At 33.0% G+C, this 25,362-nt stretch overlaps 1 protein-coding gene across 1 annotated transcript in view; it reads right to left on the bottom strand.

Annotated features, from left to right (window-relative positions):
- Positions 1 to 25,362, bottom strand: part of abcc9 (ATP-binding cassette, sub-family C (CFTR/MRP), member 9) — a 53,309-nt gene that overhangs the window by 21,763 nt on the left and 6,184 nt on the right. Inside the window, 16 exon segments of the mRNA XM_073837758.1 lie at positions 4,094 to 4,199; positions 9,172 to 9,230; positions 9,232 to 9,242; positions 10,378 to 10,479; positions 14,650 to 14,764; positions 14,858 to 15,000; positions 15,082 to 15,122; positions 15,276 to 15,438; positions 15,524 to 15,658; positions 15,732 to 15,887; positions 18,262 to 18,429; positions 21,276 to 21,461; positions 22,040 to 22,282; positions 23,381 to 23,547; positions 23,753 to 23,874; positions 24,669 to 24,810. Of these exon segments, the coding sequence (XP_073693859.1) occupies positions 4,094 to 4,199; positions 9,172 to 9,230; positions 9,232 to 9,242; positions 10,378 to 10,479; positions 14,650 to 14,764; positions 14,858 to 15,000; positions 15,082 to 15,122; positions 15,276 to 15,438; positions 15,524 to 15,658; positions 15,732 to 15,887; positions 18,262 to 18,429; positions 21,276 to 21,461; positions 22,040 to 22,282; positions 23,381 to 23,547; positions 23,753 to 23,874; positions 24,669 to 24,810 (2,059 nt within the window).

Here is a 25,362-nt window from a genome sequence, read left to right as displayed (position 1 = left end):
AAGAAACCACATTATATTGAGAACAGCCTCCTCTTGTTAGACAAAACAGATCTGTTTTGCTTTCCATTGGGGGGTCTGGCTTTGACTTAACCAAATTTTGGTGTCCAAGAGAGGTGAAGACTCCCAGCATTTTCACACATTTTGCACTGCACATCTCACAAAAACAAACAACAACATCCATTATATCGAAGATGAATGTAAAGAGATAAATGTATTGGTAAATGAATGCATGTGGAGGTAATGGCACATCACGTGTACCTCCGTTCTTCGTGAGACAGGTCGGTATTGTGCCCGCTGCAAGTCAGGTACATTACAACATGTTATAGCCCAAAACAGCACAATGATATCTCTAAATGCTTCTAGTTAGCTGTTAGCAATCTACATTTGAATTTGACTAGCTAAAATCCTCTTCTGGCCATTTATGTAGTCGCTACATGTTACAACATGTCCTCAATGTTGGTTTCTAGAGGTCATTGTGTGATTGTGTAGCATGTAAGCATGGAAAGACCCCCGGTGAAATACCTTATGCTCCCATCGAAGAGTATCTCATAATCAGGCAACCTGATTGAGCACACCATTCGGGAAGAGGACACAAAGAAACACACACACACACACACACACACACACACACACACACACACACACACACACACACACACACACTCACACACACACACACACACACACACACACACACACACACACACACACACACACACACACACACACACACACACACACACACACACGCACACACGTGACCAGAGTTAGTGAGTGTGTCAGGTTGCGTGCTGTTCTGTAATAACACTGACATTCTCTCCTCATGAGGCGAAAAGTAAAAACTTAAGGTATAAATGGTCTCCAGATAATGGTTTAGTTATATTTTAGCTGGAGAGTAATGTCATTGTCATTAGAGAACTTGAGAAACGCAGACCAACATTCATTGCACTGTTCGCAAAGACAGTTCGCAGTGCCTTTCAAACTCAGACTGAATTTATGACTTGTATCAAAACAGTTCAATTCAATATTACAGGCTGTGTGAAATTAGTTTCATCCTTATTAATGTAAGCTGAATGCAAATATATGACTCTAGACCACAAAACCAGTCTTAAGTGGCACGGGTATATTTGTAGCAATAGCCAAAAATACACTGTATGGGTCAAAATGATCGACTTTTCTTTTATGCCAAAAATCATTAGGATATTAAGTAAAGATCATGTTCCATGAATATATTTTGTAAATTTCCTACCGTAAACGTAAACTATATCATAACGTAATTTATGGACTTCATTTGGACAACTTTAAAGGCCCAATTTGCATCCAAATCCTATCCTAACAAACCATACATCATTTGAAAGCTTTTTTATTTAGTATTCAGATAATGTATAAATCTTAATTTCACACAATTGACCCTTATGACTGGTTTTGGTCCAGGGTCACATATATGATACAGTGGCCCCGAAAAGTATTTGGACACTTAATGGTTTTTGTCCATACAATGAAAGTCAATAGTGTCCGAAACTACACTGGGCTCAATTGACTTTTATTGTATGCACGAGAACATTATGACATTTTTTTTTTTTTTATTCAATGAAAAATGTTGATATAGGAATTAATTTGAAACAATTTTCTTTTTGAAATTCTTAATAAATTTCACAAATAACCCGAAAAGAAACACTCCACTAATCTTTGTTTTATTTGCAGACATATCGTCTTGTGTGTCTTTCTAAGACGGAAGAAATCTACAAAAATTATGAAACCATGTAAGGGTAAGTAAATAAACAATTTTTCATTATTGGGTGGACTATTCCTTTAAGCTACAATTAAAAATGTTTGAATGCCATGTTAAGGTAAATCAGCACAAATGTCACCCTGGACCACAAAACCGGTCACAGGTATATATATTTTTAATGCCAAAAATCATTAGGAGATTAAGTAAAGATCCATGTTTTAATACAGATATTTTGTAAATTTCCTACCGTAAACATATCAAAACATTTTTGATTCGTAATATGTATAGCTAAGAACTTCATTTGGACAACTTTAAAGGCAAATTTCTCAATATTTAGATTTTCAAATAGTTGCATCTCAGCCAAATATTGTCTTATCCTAACAAACCATACATCAATGATAGCTTATTTATTCAGATTTCAGATGAATAAATCTCAATTTAAAAAAACTGACGTTTTAAATATCTTTAGGACAAAACAAACTTGGGTATTTAAACAACTTGCTGTAATTATGAAAATTTATATTACTTTCAGACAGAAACCAAGAGTATTGATATGTTATATTAAATTAATTAAATTAAATTAAATTAATTAACTGAAGGTTCAAGATTCTGATTCTGTATTTTTTTTTTTAATAAAAACAAAAGTTAACAAGATGGGGAAAAAACACCCGATTTCAGTTTATATCCTGATTTTTCTTGTGTGTTTGTAGCGTAAGTTAGATTTTTTTTTAAATTAATTAATAAATTAAAGTCATCATGTGGCCGCCCATTGGGCGCCAGTCTTTTGGTTGAGAACCACTGCACTAGTACCGTCTATTTTATCCAACAAAAGTAATATTTAGACAAAAAATGTCTCTAAAACATCAGTTAGTTCCGAGTATTTAGTATTTAGTTATCTAATGCAGTTAACATTTTTAAATGCGACTCAAGGAAATACTATTTTGGAGCCACTGTATATACATTTTTAAAGGATTAGTTCACTTTCAGAATGAAAATTTCTCATCCCTATGTCATCCAAGATGTTCATAAGTAGTTACAAAGAAATAAAGGAGGAATTTGAGGAAAGCATTTCAGGATTTTTGTCCATATAGTGGACTTCAATGGAGTTCAGTGGGTTGAAAGTACAAATTGCAGTTTCAGTGGCAGCTTCAAAGGGCTCTGCGTGATCCCAGCCAAAAAATAAGGGTCTTATCTAGCAAAACGATTGGTTATTTTCTACAAAATATAAAAATTGCTATAGATTTTAACCACAAATGATCATCTTGCACTAGCTCTGCGACGTGTGACTTTGCGCATTACGTAATGACGTTGGAAAAGTCACATGTGGTTAGTTCTTCGTCTTTGTATTTCGGTTCAAAAAGGTAGGGTATGGCGAAAAACTCCATCTCATCTTCTCCTCCAACTTTAAAAACATCTGACATCGTTGTTTTAGCTTTTTTGTAAAGGGCATTTGACTTTCTTTGCACGTTCGCTTTGTAAACACTGGGTCGGTATATGCCTACGACTACATAGTGTGTAAGTTCGAGCTAGTGCAAGACAAGCATTTGTGGTTAAAATGTATATAATCTTTTTTAGAAAATGACTGATCGTTTTACTAGATAAGACCCTTTTTCCTCGGCTGGGGTCGTGTAGAGCCCTTTGAATCTGCATTGAAACTGCAATTTGGACCTTCAACCCATTGATCCCCATTAAAGTGCACAATATGGAGAAAAATCCTGGAATGTTTTCCTCAAAAACCTTAATTTCTTTTCAACTGAAGAAAGAAAGACATGAACATCTTGGATGGCATTAGGAAATTTTTATTCTGGAAGTGAACTAATCCTTGAAGGACTTCGTAGATCTGCTTGGCTTTGCTTACAAATGCTAATCAGAGACCATCTCCAGCATGGAGATGGAGAGATTCACAGAAAGAAAAGCATTTCCCTTGTGTGCTGATAACACGACAGAATGTCATGTGGGAGAAAAAGACAGAAGAAATCAGAAAGCTATGTAGTGAGTAATGAATGAAGTCAGACACACAAACACACACATACACACACAAGGAGTAGGACGGTCCTCACACACATCTGTGTATGCACAGTGGTACATACATCATCATAATAGCGGATGCAATGGACAGTGGGCTATTTCTGTGCATGTGTGTTTGTACAGATAAAGACTTTGATTAGCATCTGATGGATCCGGCATGCAGATGTACTCCCCTGTTTTCTGCTATGTTAACACAAACATTCAACTGCTTTAGGGGTCAAACGACAACAGGGGGAGTTTTGGCCTCTTTGAGTTTTAATACAAATCACAAGCTCCATAAATATTCATAAACAATATTTTTGACAGTAAGTAGGAAAATGTGTCAATTCTCACTTGCTCCAGTAGACTTTCCCACTGATTGTCTGCATCTCCCCCAACATGGCCAATAACAGGGATGATTTCCCACAACCCACCTGGCCCACAATCATGGTCAGCTGACCTAAAGAGTGAAACGAGGTGAAGGTCAATCACAGTTTCATATGAACAGGTTCTGCCCCTACGAACAGGTTTTATAGATGTTCACTGTCAGCAGTAGATGGGAAAGACTACAGAAGGCGACAGTTCTGCCCATCTGTTTAGTTGGCAATAGCTAGTTAGTGTTCAGCTTGCTAATTTAATGAGGCTGTCAAACCAGTAAACCAGAACAGTAAACCTAAGATAAAACAATAACTATTAGGAATATGTATTTTCAGCTTTTTGGCTTATTTTTTACTTGGTGCAAGGCACTTTCTTGTTAACATCAATCTGCCACTAAAACAGCTATTTTGGATAATTCTGGTACATTTGTATTACACTGTGATCTTTATTGATATGTATTGTATTAATAAGCAAATGATTAAACTACACTGTAACGAATTGCTGTAAAAATTACAGCAATATTTTACAGCAGCGGGTTGTATTTCTTATAATACAGCCAATAAAGCATATTGCTGTAAACCGCAATGCATTCTGGTAAATTTCAAATCTAAAGAGGCGGGATTATCTTCAACGGTCGACATTTGGAAGCAGCAAGAAGAACGATTCACAACTGTGGTAAGTGTCTTATTTCTGTTTTATTTTTCATATTTCGTAACTGTATCAGTATATGAAGGTGTCATAAACATTCGCGGTAACCGCAGATTAACGAATCCTCCGTCCGCGGAGCACGAGAGAGGCTTGTGCGGGGATTTGGCACCGTGTTCACGTGAGGATTTTACACATTCCCCAGCCTTATATCGGCTATAGGCGTAACATCTCTGGGTTCCTACATTAAGAATTACAAGCTTCATTGGCAAAATATGTGATTCACAGTGGCGTCGTGCTGATCAGCACACTTTCTCGTGATTATTTTATGATGTAAAACAGAGTTGCACAGGTAGCCATCTATTAACACGGGCACCAAAATAAAATGCGTATTTAGGGCTCGCGATTCGCGGTCAGCTGCTCACGGAGGATGTGTGTGTCACGTAAACTCTGAACGGTGCTGTTAAAGCGGTTAACGTAAGCAGTGAGATGTACTAACTAGGACCTTTGATAACTTGCTTATTCGCTTATTGTTTGAATGTAACATTAATGCTTTTTTGCAAACTTTTATTTAAAGAATGAGTTAATCCAGTCTATCTGTCTGTCCTGTTCGCAGCATATTACATATTCTGGACTAACATTAACGTTACAAGGAGGAGACAGACGGAGCTTTGGAGTTCATTCAAAGGTAATAGTTGCATTCTAACAATCTGAGTACCTGCATTTTACATGTAGATATGATAGAATATGTTTCTCAACTCAAGAAGAAAGACTTTTTTTAAGGAGAATAATTCAGATGTACAAAAGCTAAAACTAATGTGAATTACATATCGTCTGCTTCCTGACTGATTTGTAGATATTTATCCTGAGAGAGAAACAAAGAAGTTGAAAGGCAAAGACCCATCTAAACCGACAGGACACAGACGAAACCAGTTAAAGTGAACCCAAGTTACCAGTTTTCTTTGCAATGCGAAGGATTTTCAGTGGAATTACTGACATGTAAGTACAAATACACCAAGATCTTTTTCCTTTTATTATGTTCCATTGTCCTTTATCTACACTAGCGTTCAAAAGTTTGTGATCAGTAGGTTTTATGTTTTGAAATAAGTATCTTCTGCTCATCAAGGCTGCATTTAATTGATCAAAAATACAGAAAAAAATATAATGTTGTGAAATATTAAAATTTAAAATGTTTTATCCATTTTAATATACTTTAAAATGTCATTTTTTCAGAATTTTCAGCATCAATACTCTAGTCTTCTAATTACTCCAGTGTCACATGATCCTTTAGAAATTATTGTATATGCTGATGTATTATCAATGTTAGAAGCAATTGTGCTGTTTAATATTTTTATTAACCTGTGATACTTTTTTCAGGATTCTTTTATATTTTTAGATAGTTTTTTATTTTAAATAACTGCTGTTCTTTTAAACTTATTTATCAAAGAATCCTGAAAAAGTATCACAGACTCCAAAACATACACTGACAACATTGACAATAAAACAGCATATTGATAATAAATGAGAAAGAAAGAAATTCTATTTGAAAGTATAGTAAAATATAAAACTTGTAATAATTTTTCACAATTTTAGTGTTTTACTGTTTAATATCATACTGATCTAACTGTAACAATCATCACTCTCTCTGCCTTTGACTGTGTCTGTCATCCCTCTGTCTTTGTCTGACTGAATCATTGTTTTGTAAAATATCTAATGTATTGCCCTTTTTGTTCTTTTCTATATTTTTAGCCACTCTTTGCATCCTGGGATGGAACAGCATCTGGAGCTGAACTGTTCTCCTTTTTTGATCAGAAGTTTTGTTGGACTCACTTGGGGACTTGTTGTTTGGCCATGTTGGACTGTTCATGAAGTTGTGAAAATTCATCACTGTCTCTGTGGTATTTAGAACCATTTAATTATGACCATTTTGGTTATCTTAATGTTGGTTAAACTTTGGCTAAATATTGGTTTAACTTAAAATTTAGCAGAGTAATATATGTTTCAAGTAAATAATAAATACTGAATACACTGTTCTATGACATTTCTTTCATGCAAATTTGAGAGTTATTAAATAAGAGAGTTGTTAAATAAAATTGGACCTGTTTTTCAAGATTAAGATGTGTCAAATAATTTTGTTTTTTGTTTTTATTAAATAATAGGTGCACTGAGTTTCTATATACAGTTAAATATTGTTTAAAGCTTATGCAGTTAATAAATTGTTTAAATTGTTAGTCATTATTATTCAGCAATCTGGAAAATAAATACTGCAAATAAAGAATACAAAAATTAAAGTAGTAAAAATATTGTACTACTTTAAAAAATTTACTGTAAAATTTACAGCAAGTTACTGGCAACTTTGGTTGCCAGTAATACTGTAAATTTTTACAAGTGCACTGTAAATTATTAACTACAGTTTTACTGTTAAAATACAGCAATTTTAACAGTAAAACTGTAGTTAATAATTTACAGTGCACTTGTAAAAATTTACAGTATTACTGGCAACCAAAGTTGCCAGTAACTTGCTGTAAATTTTACAGTAAATTTTTTACAGTGTATGTTAAACTAAGTATCATTGATTAAACAAAACTTTAGGTATGATTTATATTTAAATACAAAAAAAAGTAATAAAAAGAAATCTTGATATCTAGGATTATTTATTTATCTATTTATAGATTATCTAAATAAATAAATGTTTTTGTAATAATGTTTTTATTATAGTTAGATTATTTATCATAAATAAATAACAAGCACTCTTGATATCAAGAGCATTTCTTGTATTTCATATTAAATAAATACATAAATAATAACAAGAACGCTTGATATCTAAGATTATTTATTTATTTACAGATTATCTAAATAAATAAATAAACATTTTAGTATATAAGGTTATGTATTATAGTTAATTATTTATTATAAATGAACAACAAGCACTCTTGATATTAAGAGTATTTATTAAACTTAATATTAAATAAATAAATTAATAGCAAGAATGCTTGATATCGAATATTTATTTATTTGCAGATTATCTATAAATAAACATTTCAGTATATAAGGTTATTTATTTATTATAGTTGTAGATCATTTATTATGAATATTTGATATCAATAGTAAGCACTCTTGATATCAAGAGTATGTATTTATATTTAATAATAAATAAAACAAGAATGCTTGATATCCAAGATTATTTATGTGTTTATTTACAGATTATCTATAAATAAAAACTCTTAGTATAAGGTTATTATTTATTTATTTATTATATATATCTTAGTATACAAGCTCATTTATATAATATAGTTAATAATTTATTTTAAATAAATAACAAGCACTCTTGATATCAAAAGTAGTTATTATATTTAATATTAAATAAATAAATAGATAACAAGAATATTTATTTATTTAAAGATTATCTATAAATAAATAAATAAATAAAAATCTTAGTATATAAGGTTATTTATCTGTTATAGTTGCAGATTATTTATTATAAATACATAAATAAAAAACAAGCACTCAAGATTTAGTATTTATTATATTTAATATTAAATAAATATAATAAATAATCTACAAAACAAAAATGCTTGATATCTAAAGTTATTTATATATTTATTTATTATACTGACTATTATTATTATATTTAATACTATTAAAATGTAGTAAATAAACAAATAAATAAGAATCCTTGGTATCTAAAATTATTTATTTATTTATAGATTATCAATACTAAAAATAAACATCTTAGTATATAAGGTTATTTATTTATTATAGTTGCAGATTACTTATAAATAAATAAATAACAAAAATGCTTGATATCTACGTTTATTTATTTACAGATTATCTATAAATAAATAAAGAACTCTTAGTATATAATGTTATTTATTTATTTTAGTTACAGATTATTCATTATAAATAAATAACAAGAACTCTTAATATCAAGAGTATTAAACAAACAAACAAATAAATAAGAAAGACAGAGACGTCTTTGATCAACTGAGAGGTAAAAATGAAATAAACAAACAAACAATTAACAAGGACTCTTGGAATCTAAGAGTATTTATGTATTCATTTATTATATTTATGTATTATTTATTATAATTAAATAAATAGTAATCTTCACTAGTGTTTTTATTATATATATATATATATATATATATATATATATATATATATATATATATATATATAAAATTTATAATAAATAAACAACTGAATAACTAATGAATAAGACTATTGGTGTTTAAGAGAGTTTATGTATGTACATTATTTATGTATTTAGTTTTATATTTTATATTATTTATTTATAACAAGCACTCTTGATATTTGAGAGTAATTTTAGTATATTTATTTATTTAAAAACAAAAACAAATAAGAAATCTTTGATTGTCTGAGAGTTAATAGTAGTGAGCAGTGTGTACCTGTAGGGATGCGGATGTTTATATCCGACAGTGTCGACAAGTTGCTTCCCATGTGAAGAACCATCATTCACCTGAATGAGACATTCACCAAAACAAACAAAAACCAAGGGCTTTAGAAACATGGAAACAAACCAGCACAAAGCAGAATGCACATGATATGACCGTTTCATCTCTGTCCATACAAGTGGCTTCTGTCACACTTCTTACATCTTCCGGATGTGTTCCAAATTCTATTTTCCAAATGTTTATTTACAATAATGATAACACTCCCATCCATCAGAGCAGCATAGTAGGCCAGAACAGAATACTGGGAAAAAGGGAGAATGCTGAACAATCAAAAACATCTGTGAGAACAGCAGGGAGAAAGAGGGTAAAATGGGAGTAATTGTTGAGAATGACTGAAGTGAAGGAGTGTAAATGTCAGTAGATTAGGGCCATATTCATAACAAAGTGAGCGGATGTCACTGTGGGAGAGTCCATGAGGACGTGTGTGTTTCGGAGTTTAGCCACTAGACTCATTAGAAAAGAGGCTTTTGTTTTCCAGAACCAGTTGCATTAACCAAATGATTCCAAAATCTGAATTTTATTTTATTTTATTTATTATTTTTTCTGTCTATTCTTTGTTCTTCAAAGTTCCAAAAAGAATCATTAATGGAATTGTTGAGGAATCAGAATCACAACCAGAATCATTCAATTATTTACAATTCCCACCCCTTAAGTCTAGAGGGATGGTGAAGGAAATGGACCCTCGGGGGGACAGAGAGACAGAGGCGAAACCAAAAAAAATAACACATAAATTAATGTCCTTCTGATTTTTAGTTCCAGTTTTTCTTCTCGTGAGAATCCCAAACTGCACTCGGAGGGAAGCTGAACCCAAACCACCATGTCTGAGAAACTATCACAAACCCCATATGGAGAGTTTTAAAAAAGCTAAGAATGGAATGAACATGCTCAAAAAAAACAAGAAAAAAAAAAGAAAAAAAACACAGATACACATTTGTGTGTGTGTGTGTGTTAAAAAATGGGGTTTGAACACTTCCTCTAGCACAGTAGGAGTAAAACAACCTATTGGCCGTGACTTAAAGGTTACTGGCATCTGGATGAGAACATGCAGATCCTGAGTTGTCTTAATGAACTTTAGCACATGCTCTGTGAGCAAAAAGCGCCTGAGAATCAGTGTCTCTGCTGAGGATAGCGATGTCTGACCTGTACGGCGACATCTTCGGTCTCTGTGGGCCGCAGCTGCCTGCGCATGGGCTGCTCGTAGTTATCCATGCGATAACGGCCCTTCCTGTTGATCGCCTTTGTCTAAAAAGACAAAAAGAGAGATTAAGATTCAATATTTGTGACATGCCATAGCATTTTGGATCAAAAAGATAAATATGATTGAAAGCTAAGAGATTTATTATATTATTCAAACGAATACAGATAACTTAAAAAAATCAAAAATCATTTTTTTATTCTGCATTTCAAGTAATATAAATCAAACTGCAGCTGGGTTGCTTTAATTAAATAATAATAATTCATAAAAAAAGTACAGCTAACTAACACAAAACAACAAAAACATGATTTAAGAGTTATCTGTTTTTGCAAATGAACTCATTTTAACACTCTTTAATGTGATCACCAGAAACTTATATCGCTATAATAAAGCATACTGCTAAAATTTAAAATATATTGTTAAATATATGCACTGTGATCTAAATTCTTAGTTATATAAATCATTAATAATAATATTTTTATATTCTTTATATATTTAATATGTCAAATATTTAACATTTCTGTAATATTTAATAATTTTATATTAAATGTATGGTGTGACACTGCCAAAAACTTATATCGCTATTATAAAGCATATCATGAAAACTGTAAATATATTGTTTAATATATGCACTGCGATGTAAATAATTAATTACATAAATAATTAATAATTATATATTTTTTATTCTTTTTATGTTTAATATATGTATATTATTTAACATTTGTGCAATATTTTATCATTTAATATTAAATGTATGGCGTGACATTGCCAAAAACGTATATCAGTATAATAAAGCATATCGCTAAAACTGAAAATATATTGTTAAATATATGCACTGTGATGTAAATTATTGATTCTATAAATTATTATTTATATTTTCAAAATTGTATATTCTTTTTATATTTAATGTATGTATAATATTTAATATTTTTGTAATATTTAATCATTTATTATTTAATAAATAGTGTGACATTGCCAAACACTTATATCACTATAATAAAGCATATCACTAAAATTGTAAATATATTGTTAAATATATGCACGGTGATGTAAATAATTATATAAATTATTAATAATTATATTATTTATTATTATTATTATTTTTATATTATGTATAATATTTAAAATGTTTGTAATATTTAAACATCTAATATTGAATATATTGTGTGACATTGCCAAAAACGTAAATAAAGCATCACTAAAATAAATATATGCACTGACTGTAATATAAATAATTATTACATAAATTATTAATAATTATATTTTTGTATTTATAATAAGTAACATTTGTATAATATTTATAATTTAATATGTAATGAGACGTATTTGCAGAAACTTATATCGCTATAATAAAGCATATCTCTATAATTAATAAAGATATGCACTGTAATATAAATAATGAATTACATAAATTATTAATAATTATACTTATATATAACAAAATATATACATTTTTATATTATTAATTATATACATTGTAACATAAATTATTTAATAAATTGTTAATTAATATATATTTTTTTTTAGCATATTTATAAAAAAATTGTCCTTAATCTATTATTTATGTTTTTAAAAAAATCCTAAAAATTGCTTTTGAGAAAATCTTTTGTCATTTTTTCAATAATAAGATTTTATCACAGCGGCAATTTATATGATAATATATTCAGGATGAACTGAAGTATAACTAGGAAGCATAACAATCTAAATGTGTTTTCTATGTCAAAACGGCTCAAAATGATGGAGCAGCTCACATTTCTACTTCTGTGTTCAAGTGAAAAAATAACAGCACGTGAGTTTTTAAAAACGTGGATCATGCAAACATCACATGATGCTCAAAAGCTGCTGTCAAGTCCTAAAACAAGAAACATGAGTTCCCGTTTGCATCTAGCCAAGGAGCTTAAAACTACTTCCCGGCTTAACACTATTTCTTCTCCTGGAACCCCCTTCTTCCTGTCATACATTTCCATCCTCAACCTCACTCTCTGGTTCTCTCCCTTTCCTCACCCCTAGCTCCAGCACTGCTCCTCTCTGGGGATATGTAGTTTTAGTCATATGTTTGTCCCTCTGTCAGAGAACAGCTGAGGGCCACTACACTTACCAGAGAGAGCAGCTTCTCTTTAACACGTTTATGAGATCTCAGCTATGCTGGCTCAGGAATGAGTAGCTCCTGTTTCAGCCCCCTAAACGTGGGATAGTTGTCTCTAGAGACACGACTGTGGAGTCTCATGTTTGCTGTTATTGGAGGTCATGTAGAGTGCTATGACGTCAAGTTTATCTCAATTAGAATCCCTGTTTTGTTGCAAAGAGACATTTTACAGACACAAATACAAGAGTACATTTATGTTATTTAAGAAATCCACATCGTTTATACATATTCTGGACTATGGGGGGTGACATTATTTTGATGACGTCAAATGGTTGGAGCTATTGGCACAACCTGTTGATATTTTTACCACAACACAACTTGGAAAATAAAATACTGATATGATGACCACAGCTAGTGAAAGACATTATAGGTTGTGATGGACATAAGTGTACGAATAAACCAAATGCCATACCATTGATTTTTCTTCACAAGGTCTAAATGCCTCCTGATATAGAATGAAATCCACGCTGAGAAACTCCTTCAGTGGTTGTAGTGTCATTACAAGTGTCAACATGTTTACATCCTGCCAGGATGGCATCTAGCGTTTCTTGTCTCTGCCATTTGTAAGCTCTTTTAGTAGCTGTGATCTACTAAAAGCCTCAAAGGCATCAGGGCTAAAGTGAAGATAACAAAGACACGGGTCTTTAGGAAACTGTATTCGCTCACAGGCATCTTTCCATTCCTTTTCGTCTTCTTATCGCTAGGAAAAGCAGCTTGCATCGCTTCTCTTTTTGCACTTCGACTAAAAAATTGTGTTGCGGTAAAAATAGGAAAAGGTAGCGCCAGTAGCTCACAGAGTGCAACCATTTGACATCAAAATAAAAATAATAATCAAAATAATGGTGCCCCCCAAAGTATTAATACCTGGGGTTCTCTTTAACCCTAAGTGATCAATATAACTGTTTAAATTATGTAATTAAATGTAAAAAAAATATGTTAAATTGTGTGGCTTGTTGAACTACAAAAAAAGTCCCATAAAAAAAGCTAAAACCCAGTGTTTACATTTTTGCATGGCCATGCAGTCCTCATATTTTTAGCAAAAAATGTAAAAAATGATTGTAAATTAAATTATTGGCCACTTATCTAATATGTTCTCAGTGTTTGCTATTTTTTTTAAAAAACTAAATTTTCAATGAGATAATAAGTTTAAATAACATAACATTTTGCTTTTCAGAAAACTAAAGAATGTAACAACAGCAACAGTTACTCTTAATGCATCTTACTTACTAAACTGCTCCTCGTTCCTTATAAAGCTCTGATGAATGTTAAAAGAAATTGACTTGTATGGCTTAATATTACATAAATGATGTCTCTTACTGAAATATGTAGTAGAAAACCAATGAAAAGATGTGTTATTTAAAAAATCCACATCGTTTTATACATATTGTGGAATATGGGGGGAGCCATTATTTAGATGAGATCAAATGGCGCCAATTTTTTACCGCTACACAACTCTGAAAATAAAATCATGATCAATGCCACATTATGCGGCTTTTGATTGCAGTTTTCAGTCGAAGGGCAACAAGAGAATTGATGTAAGTCTTCACTGCTTTCCTAGTGATAAGAAAAGGAGAAAAGACTAGGAAGATGTGGACGAACAAAAATTCCTAAAGACCTGCGTCTTTGTTCTCTCCACTTTAGCCCTGATACCTTTGAGGCTTTTAGTAGACCACAGCTACTGAAAGAGCTTACAAATGGCAGAGACAAGAAACGCTAGATGCCATCCTGACAGGATGTAAACATGACAATGCTTGTCATGACGCCGCAGCCACTAAAGGAGTTTCTCAGCATGGATTTCACTCGATATCCTTATATATGGTACGGCATTTGGTTTAAGCCTACGCTTATATCCATCGCCACCTGTAAGCTCTTTCAGTAGCTGTGGTCATCGTATCAGAATTTTATTTTCCGAGTTGTGTTGCGGTAAATCTTTCATGGGTTTTCTACTGGAGACACCATTCACATTATATTAAGCCATCCAAGTCTTAATACCATTAAGGCTTGGAATAGTTTGAGTATTGAGAAATGTCTTAAAACACAGTCACATAGCTAGAAAAGCGTGAGCACTCACATCCCCATGGTATTTGTATTTCTTGCCAACCTCTAGAGACATTGACATTTCTCCATTTCTCCAGCTGTCATCTCCAATCTCATCACTTTGCAAGAACTCGCTGAGCTTCTGTACACTGCGGACATCAACCAGATGATCAGATCCTTCCAGAAAGCCAATATTATGAAGCCATTTTGGATTTGATAACTCGTTTGGTTTAGTGACATACCTGACAAGAGCCTTGACAGCAAACCTGACCACCGTGGATAACAGGAAGAGTGGAGTGACCAGGATGTGGAATAGAGCCAAAGAGGCAAATGCTTTGGCTGGACTGAGCCTGACCTCTTCAATATAGGCGTGTGTGACAAAGGTCTACAAGAACAAGAAAAGTACTTGTGGTCTACATGGTGGATAAAATACAACTAATCAAAGCCTTCATGATGCATCTCTTACCGCCAACACTGCAGCAATGGGGATGGCGGCATTCATAAATACTGTGGAGATAAAGAGACACAGAAATTAGAACTAAACAGCCGATTCTAAAGTTTATCAAATGAGAATATGGATTGAGGAAAGGAGTAACTGCAAGGGGAGGAGTTTGTGTACTGTGGGCGGGACTAATATTGGAAGGGAGGAGCCTCTCATACTGGACATTGATGTGTAGAGGGCGAAAGTCTTAAGACTGGTCAGCTCTTTTCCTCTGGTGTCTTCTACACGATCACAGAAGATGTTCTCCCACGCATAGAGCTTCAGCAGCTTTATTCCTTTTAGGATCTCAGTCGTCTTCTTAAGGCGGTCTGTTGAGTAATCCTGAGAAAATATTTAGAAGTCAAGAAGATGAGCTTGTTGGTGTGTTGACAGCATGCAGACACACAAAGGTGTAAGTAAAGCTCACCAGTGTGCTCTTCTGTGTGTCTGCCAACTTGGTAGCGATGAGGTACTGAACTGGGGCCAACAGCAAAATGACGCCAGCCCCTATCAATGCGCTGTCACCCAACAAATAATACAGCAGGATCACTCCCATAATGATCTATGGATGAAAGTAAGTTGTTTTGCTTAGGGACACAAATGCTGCAGTGTTTTTTACAAGTGCTATGATATACCTGAACTGGCATGGCCCACAGGTTGGGGCATAGGAAGAGGAACCACATGAGCTGATTGGTTTCTATGGCAACAAGGTTGTTGATCTGGCCGAGGGTCATCTCTCCCATGGACATGTTTGAAGTTGAGAGACGCAGAATTTTATTGTAGATCATTGCCTTGAGGAAGAGAACCAACAAGTGAATCACAAAATTAACTTTAATGCAGCAGAAAAGAAGACTAAACTACAATACAAAGTAATATAATAGACCAAATAGAACATCTGTGTACATCAGTGTTATTTTGGTAACATTTATATAACATTTATATAACATTATAACATAGAATAGGACAAAATTACAAAAAAGAACATGAGAAATAGAACAGAATAGAATAGGACAAAGCAGATAATAACAGAACAGACCCAAACAGAAAATATTAACATAATTAGAAATGTAATTGAAATTAACAGAATAACGCAGAATAGAACAGAATTAAATAGAAATGACTAAAAAGAATAACACAGACAGAATAGAGGACAAAGTGCAGTAGAAAAGAATAATAGGACAAAGTACAATAGTGTAGAATCAAACAGGACAATGTAGAATAGAATAGAATAGAATAGAATAGAATAGAATAGAATAGGAAAAAGCAGATAGTAACAGAACACAGACCGAAACAGAACAAAGCATAACTGTATCGAACAGTACAGTAGTATAGAATCCAACAGGACAAAGCAGAATAGAATAGAATAGAATGGAAAAATAAAAAGAGTAGAAAACAATAATGGGACAAAGTATAGTAGTATAGAATCAAACAGGACATAACAGAACAGAACAGAATAGAATAGAATAGAATAGAATAGAATAGAATAGAATAGAATTAAACAGAGTAAAAAGAATGAAACAGACAGAATATATGACAAAGTGAAGTAGAAAAGAATAATGGGACAAGGGTACAGTATTATAGAATTAAACAGGATAATGTAGAATAGAATAGAATAGAATAGAATAGAATAGAATAGAATGCTGTAAAGAATAGAATAGAGTAAAAAGAATAAAACAGACAGAACATAGATCAAGGTAGAGTAGAAAACAATAATGGGACAAAGTACAGTAATATAGAAGCAACCATGTCAAAACAGAATATAATATAATATAATATAATAGAATAGAATAGAATAGAATAGAATAGAATAGAATAGAATAGAATAGAATTGGACAGAGTACAAATAATGAAACAGAGAGAATATAGGACAAATTGAAATAAAAAAGAAAGATGGGACAAGGTACAGCAGTATAGAATCCAACAGGACAAAGCTGAATAGAATAGAACAGAAAAATTAAAAAAAGAGTATAGGACAAAGTAAAGTAGAAAAGAATAAGAGGACAAAGTATAGCAGTATAGAATCAAACTGAACATAACAGAACAGAACAGAATAGAATATAATAGAATTAAACAGAGTAAAAAGAATGAAACAGACAGAATATAGGACAAAGTGAAGTAGAAAAGAATAATGGGACAAGGTACAGTATTATAGAATTAAACAGGATAATGTAGAATAGAATAGAATAGAATTCAATAGAACTGAGTATAAAGAATAAAACAGACAGAATATAGATCAAGGTAGAGTAGAAAACAATAATGGGACAAAGTACAATAATACAGAAGCAAACATGACAAAACAGAATAGAATAGAATAGAATAGAATAGAATAGAATAGAATAGAATAGAATAGAATAGAATAAAACAACACAGAATAGAATAGAATAGAAAAATAAAAAAGAGTATAGGACAAAGTAGAGTAGAAAACAATAATGGGACAAAGTACAGCAGTATAGAATCAAACAGGACAGAATAGAATAGAATAGAATTGGACAGAGTACAAAGAATCAAACAGAGAGAATATAGGACAAATTGAAATAAAAAAGAAAGATGGTACAAGGTCCAGCAGTATAGAATCCAACAAGACAAAGCTGAATAGAATAGAATAGAATAGAATAGAATAGAATAGAATAGAATAGAATAGAAAAAATAAAAAAGAGTATAGGACAAAGTAAAGTAGAAAAGAATAAGGGGACAAAGTATAGCAGTATAGAATCAAACTGGACAGAACAGAACAGAACAGAACAGAATAGAATAGAATTAAACAGAGTAAAAAGAATGAAACAGACAGAATATAGGGCAAAGTGAAGCAGAAAAGAATAATGGGACAAGGTACAGTATTATAGAATTAAACAGGATAATGTAGAATAAAATAGAATAGAATAGAATACAATTAAATAGAACTAAGTATAAAGAATAAAACAGACAGAATATAGATACAGGTAGAGTAGAAAACAATAATGGGACAGTAATATAGAAGCAAACAGAACAGAACAGAATAGAACGGAATAGAATAGAATAAAACAAATAGAATAGAATAGTAGAATAGTGTCTTGTATAATATTTTAATTTATACATTGCAACACAACTTGAAGTGAGTAGTGCAGACTGATGATATATAATTCTGTCTCATAATGTTTGACTTCCAGTAAACTTTCTGAAACTTACAAGCAGCGCCCCGCGGAGGTTAATGCCGGTTTCTATTGTGACGTAGTAGGAGGCCTGCAGGAATGTTCGCTGCAGCACGAGCGCCAGGAACAGCAGAACCGCCAGAACAGACGTATTCTGCAGCAGCTCAGTGGAAGACATGAAGTACACCCCAAAAGTCAGGTTCATCTGACAGGACATAAACAGAGTATGAACACACACGGAGAATACGTAAAATCACTAAAGCATTTCAGCCCTCACTGATGTCATACTCAAGCACACACTTACACACACACTAAAATAAAAAGGAGTCACTTAAACAGAGTGTTGCTGGCAGCAACGTCTGTGTGTGAGAGGGAGTGTGATGTGAGTGGGGAATTTTCCATGTCACACAGATATGCACGTCTGTTCTGGCTTCATTTTGTCACACACATTTGTACAGTGACCTCAAAATGTATTTGGATTTAAGCCATACTTAAAAAATATAATGTATTTTAATCATAAATAATAATACATTGCTGTTCAAAAGTTTGGGATTGGATGTTTTAAAGATTTGAAAAGTCACCAAGACTGCATTTACTTGATTAAAAAGACAGTAAAATACTGTAGTATTGTGAAATATAATTAAGTTTAAAATTGAATAAAACAAATGTTTTATGTTTTAATATATTATGTAATTTATTCATGTGATGGCAAAGCTGAATTTTCAACAGCCGTCACTCAAGTCTCCAGTGTTGCAAGTTCACAAGAATGGATTTATCTGAATAGACATTTTTTCCAACAATGTAAAAGTCTTTACTGTAATTTTTTTTATCATTTTAATGCATCTTTGCTAAATAATGTGTATAATTTTTTTTTTCAAAAACTTTTGGTTGCAGACGTGTGTTCTCAGACATATGACAAGATAAATGCAATGACATAATTCATTCAATCAGCTGAGTTTTTATCACATGCTGAGTTTTTCGCATCCTTATCTAAACCTCATGAGAGTGTTTTTTTCAAACACACATGACATCATGGTCATCCGAGCAGGGAAAACACACTGTGTGAAATCTAATAAATGCTGTCATCTCAGGGCAATGACATACGGTCATCGCATTAAATAGCACTGACGCCTCTGTGACATCACATAGGAAGTGATAAATAGCAAGGCAAAACAGCTGATATCAGACCATAGATCATTCTCTACAGTATTGTCATGTTGCACCCAGAAAAATAAATACTGTCTAATTAGAAGCATAACCAAAGACCAATATCTGTAGCAAATCATTCAATTGACAGTTATTTGAACAACATTCTAAATTATTTAACAAGGCACATTATGAATGGGTTCCAAAGCAAATGAGATAACATCAAAGTGCTGTGAGAGAGCGATTGGATTGTGATGTATTACATTTGTTGCATAGTATATGGTATGTGTTTGGGACTGACAGTCATCTGTATTCTTGAATTGTCCTAAAAATGACCCTGTTCAAAAATTAAAAACATACACTTGATTCTTAATACTGTGTTGTTACCTTAATAACCTTTTAAACTTTTTGAATTTGAAGATCAGGGTGAGTTTAACTTATTTTGTATTCTGGGAAACATGTAAGTATCTTCTGTAGCTTCTAAAGCGCAGTAATAAATGGGAAAAAATGTATATTTAGGCAAAATAAGAAAATGTACGCATTTTCATTCTTTTCAAAAGTTTACACCCCTGGCTAATGCATCAGGGTTTTTTTTTCTGGAGCATCAGTGAGCATTTGAACCTTCTGTAGTCCCTCAGTTGTCCTCAGTGTAAAAAAATCATACAGTTATTGTTGAAAAGGGTTCAAATACACAAAAAATGCTGAAAAAAACAAAAATATTTGTGGGACCTGAAAGATTTTTCTTAACGACAGCGGGATTAACTGTTCAGGATGAATAAGGGACTCATGAACAGCTATCACTAAACAAACAAACCAAAAAAAAAAAAATCTGTGGATCATTCAGATAACAACAAAGTATTAAGAATTAAGCATATGTAAACTTTTGAACAGGGTAATTTTTATAAATTGTGGACTATATGTAAATTCCTCTTATTTTGGTCAAATAATTAACTGTATGTAACATTCCCTATTTATTTGTTCTGTTGTAGTTTTTTTATCCTATTGCTTGTAATTAGTTTCTTACTCTTATTTAATTGCTGACTGTAAATTTAGGCTAATATTAGTTTTTATTAGGGGTGGGCATAGATTAATTTTTTTAATCTAGATTAATCTAGATTAAAATGGCTAATTTGAATTCTGCTGAAGGCATTCAGAATATGTGTGCTACCCAAATAATGACTAAAAGTAAGTCTTCGAGAACGGGCCAGGTGGCGCATTAGATCAGGCGCTCATCTCCTGTTTCCAAAATGCATCACAAACTGCTTGACAATTGCATTTACAACATAATTACCTATACAAACCTGTGTAACCAAGTACTTCTGCGCAAAAGGCTGCACGACGTGCGCGTAGCCGTTAAATACACAGACGCGCACGGGCATGGATAGCCTATCTGCGTGCATAGTCTTCCATTAAACTGCGTTGCTTTTAGAAGCGTCAATTCAGTTGTTGCATATAGTTTAATGTCTTTATTTCGGGATTATCAAAGTTAATTATAACTCACGTACCCCAGTAAAAAGGGTCTAGCAACGCACCTGCCCTGAAGCGGCTTCATAACTGCATCAATGTCAGCACGTCTCATTTGATGTGGTAATTTCACAGAAGTTGAAGACTCGTTCTCGCCCCCTACAGTGCAATTCGACTAGGTATACGTCATCCGCGCTAAAATATCAAGGTGAAAGTCATCATATCTTGCGTATTTTAGACCCAGCTCCCAACCCAACTTTGAGAATAGATTAACGGCGATATTTTTTTTATCGCCCGATAAGAGTCTCACGTTAACGCAGCACGTTAACGCCGATAACGGCCCACCACTAGTTTTTATATTAGATATTTGACAATGGTGACAAGAATTATGAAATTTATGTGGTATCCACAACTATCAAAGATAGTCTGTGAAACACGCACCTTTGTCCTGTCAATTTCTGTTGAATTATCCAGGTGTTCCACAATCCCAGAGATGCAGAGTGGCCCGGCAAAGCCCAGCAAGTCCGCCATGTACCGGAAAGTGCTGCTGAGGAGTATTGACCCTCCGAATGCCCGGTACATCGATTTCCAGATGGATGGGGATTTCTCTGGGTCCTCTGTTTTATGCTGTCAGAAGTGGACAAGCAAAGAGACACTGGTCAACTGACACTTCCCCTTACAACAGGTAGTCAACAAATATGAAAATGCCAAGTTCTGTCATGAAATTCTATATGGCGCAGGCTGATGGGTCGTCAATATAAACTGATGATATTCACAGCATTAAACTACTTGGCACATGTTGCAAATGCAGCAAATGAGATTGCTGCTTTACATTTTTAAATGACTTGGTTAGCATTCACTAGAGCAGTTCGCAATGTGTTTTCAGAGTTCTTCTAAAACCCTCCACCTCCCCAGCGCCACCTGTGTAAATCTGCTTTGGATTATTATTTATGCTATTTGCGCAGCAGCATCCTGTTTTAACAGCACCGTATCAGCGTATGTATTGGCAGTAGCAATTTTCTGTACTTGCTTTGCAGCAGCAGCAGCAATAATCTACAATAGCAGCGTAGAATATCAAATACATTAACATTGTCATATTGATTACCATGCTAAAATCTTCAGAGAGTTGTCATGACAGAAATGTTGTTAATTTAGATTATGAATCTTTTTAATTTGCTTTTAAACCTGTGATCATCTGCACATACCCTTTGTTCCTCATAGGAGTCTTTCAGACGCATGTAGTTAGTCAAGGCCCTCATCGCAATTGGCAGTTTGCCAATCTTTTTCAGTTCAATGGGTCTCTTGTGGGCTCCAATAATGAGGGGGTTCATCCACCAATATGTTGCCTTGGAGAGGAGGTTGACAAAAGGCTGGAGGAATCGCACTCCCAGGTCCTGCAAGTCTTCTGGGGGCTTCACCCTTTGGGGGTTCGCAAAGAACACGTATTTCTGCAGGTAAGATGAAAATGAAAGATACAGGTCAAATGGTTTAATAGTAGAATGTATAATTACTCTACTCTACTGGCATGTTTTGTTTTGGATGTTGGATTTTGATTTTGTGTTCACTTTAACTACTTAAACAGACTACCAGGCTACTGGTGAACAGCATGGCCATACTATATGTCTATCAGCTAAACCAGCATCAAGCCAGCACAAACCAACTTAGACCAGTATGGAAATCTGTGCCAGTCTAAGCTTTTTTTCTCAGCAGGTTAGTACCTCTTGTTTGTATTATAAATGGTCTACAATTTATGGATAAAAATCTGCCCTAAATTTGTGACTAAAATAAAAAATAAAATAAAATTCGAGGCATATAGAAAAAAACTGTATAAAAAAGTAATAATAATAAATAAATAAATACATTTGCCGCATGACCCTGGATCAATAAAAACAATCAAATAAAATGCAATATATTAGTGAATAAATAAATAAAATAAAATAATGCCTTAAATTAGTGGATCAAATAAAATAAAACTCCAATAATTGAAAAAAACAAACAAATAAAAAATGAAATAAATAAATAATAAGTATATATTAGTGAATAAATAAAATAAAATAGTGGATTAAATAAATGAAATGATATAATAAAATAAAATAAAATGCCTTATATTAGTGATTCAAATAAATTAAATTAAATAGCGGATCAAATAAATAAAATAAAATAAAATAAAATAAAATAAAATAGTGGAACAATAAAATAAAAAAATTAAATTTAATTAAATTAAATTTAATTTAATTAAAAATAGTGGACCAAATTAGAGGCATACAGAAAAAAAAAACAAATTAGTGGATACAATTAATAAAAATAAATAAATAAAATACAATGTCTTAAATTATTAGATAAATTAAATAAAATAAAATAATGCCTTAATTAGTGGATCAGATAAAATAAAAAATTAAATTAAATTAAATTAAATTACCCTAGATCAATAAAATAAAATAATGCCTTAAATTAGTGTATCAAATTAGAGGCTAAATAAAAATTAGAGAAGTTAAGTAAAAAAAATTGTAAAATAAAACAAATGATAAATAAATGAACCAACTCACCCTGACTCTGATAACGTTGATCTCGACAGCCATGAGCAGGCCGTACAGCACCACAAGCAAAGCTGTGATACAGAAACGGAGATCTTGCACCCCCAAGCTCACCTCAGCAAACTTCCATAATTTTATCATCTTGGTGATGAAAGCCAGTATCCAGTAAATAAATAAGGCTGTGAAAGAGTATGTCTGAGGTTAGGTCTCATTCTCATACAGAATCCCAAAAAAAGAAACTAACTGAAAGAAGAATTACATGTTGCCAAGCAACGCCAAGACTAAAAGTGTTTTATTTAAATTAGAGAACTGGTACTAACTGTTATATAATGTAGGCGATAAAACAGCAACACTATTTGCATAATGAAATGGACAGTGACTTACCCAGCAGCAGTTTGGGGAAATTGGCTGTTTCTATATTGTGATAATATACGACTGATGTTGTGGCTGCGATGAAGCCCATCAGCGCTGGCATGAAGAGATGCAAGTGATTGGACTTCATCTGCCTAAAATGATCCATTTATACACAAAGACATAAACATGCAGTACCTTGCGAAATTATTCATACCCCTTCATTTTTTTCACATTTTGTTATATTGCTGTCTTATGTTAAACTACTTTAAATTACTTTTTTCCCACATCAATCCACACTCCCTACTCCCTAATGGCAAAGCAAAAAATAGGTTTTTAACATTTGTGCAAATTTATTAAAAATAAAAAACTGACAAGATCCCGTTGCATAAGTATTCATACCCTTTTCTGGGACACTCGAAATTTAGCTCAGGAGCATTCATGCACTTCGAGTGGAGTTAAACTGTGGCAAATTCATTTGAATGAGTATGATTTAGAAAGGCACACACCTCTCAGACAAGGTCTAACAACTGAAAATGCAAATCAGAGCAAAAACCAAGTCCTGAGGTCAAGATAACTGCCTGTAGAGCTCAGTGACAGACTTGCGTTAAGGCAATGATCTAGGGAAGAGTTCAGAAAAAAATCTGCTGCATTGAAGGTTCACAGAAGCATGTAGCCTCCATTATCCATAATGGAAGACGACTGGAACAACTAGGACTCTAGAAAATGTCTGCCAGCCCCCATCCAAGCTGAAAGAGCTTGAGAGGTGAAAAGGGGGGTCAAAGAATAGCAGATAATTGCCAAATGCAGACGTGCAAAGCTTGTCACATCATACCCAAAAAGACTTGAGGCTGTAAAGGTGCTTCAACTATGTACTGAGTTAAGGGTATGAATACTTATGCAATGTACTTATATATATAATATTAAATGTTTAAGTGCTGAAACCCACGTATTGGAGACGATTCCCTCTGCGATCTCGCACACATGTACAAACAGCAGTGTGAAGGTGAGGATCCAGCGCAGGTTGTGGCCGGGAAAGTGCAGCCAGGTGTTATGATGGATCTGCACCTTTGAACTCTGGCTACCCCAACCTGGACACAAACACAGTTATGCACATCTAATATAATATGCAGTTAACATTTACTGTTAATCAGCACCTAGTATCTCTCTTGCTTATTCGTTGTTTGGCTAATAGTGTAGTAATTGTGCTATGGGAAACATTTTTCTCATTATGAGACACAATGAGGAATGGCACTGTGGCGTCAGAATAAAGGATTTTGGGAAGAATTTGAATTTGAGTAATGGCTCTTTGGGGAGCCGATACAGATAATGAATTGGCCCCTTACTAGTTCTGATACAGTGTCTAGGCCCATCTGCTTCTGAAGACATAACGTATGAGATAAATAACGAGGGCTTTACCATTTTAAATTTGGCTTCCTTGCAATTTGTTTTAGTTGGAATTTGAATTAAATTGGCTACACTTCACAGGAAGTTGATATTACAAAGAAATTCACACGTCACATAACAGGCGTTCAGTTTAAGGGTTCCACTTTGTAAGCTTAATGTTGTTTGGTTTCAAAAAAATAACAACATGAGGGTAAGTAATTAAAAAAAAAATAATAATAATAAAATAAAGCCTTAAA

Source organism: Garra rufa, chromosome 4 (assembly GCF_049309525.1).
Source record: "Garra rufa chromosome 4, GarRuf1.0, whole genome shotgun sequence".
NCBI classification, from domain to species: domain Eukaryota; kingdom Metazoa; phylum Chordata; class Actinopteri; order Cypriniformes; family Cyprinidae; genus Garra; species Garra rufa.
Note: the sequence above shows the minus strand (reverse complement) of the source record. Positions and strands in the feature narration are given on the sequence as shown.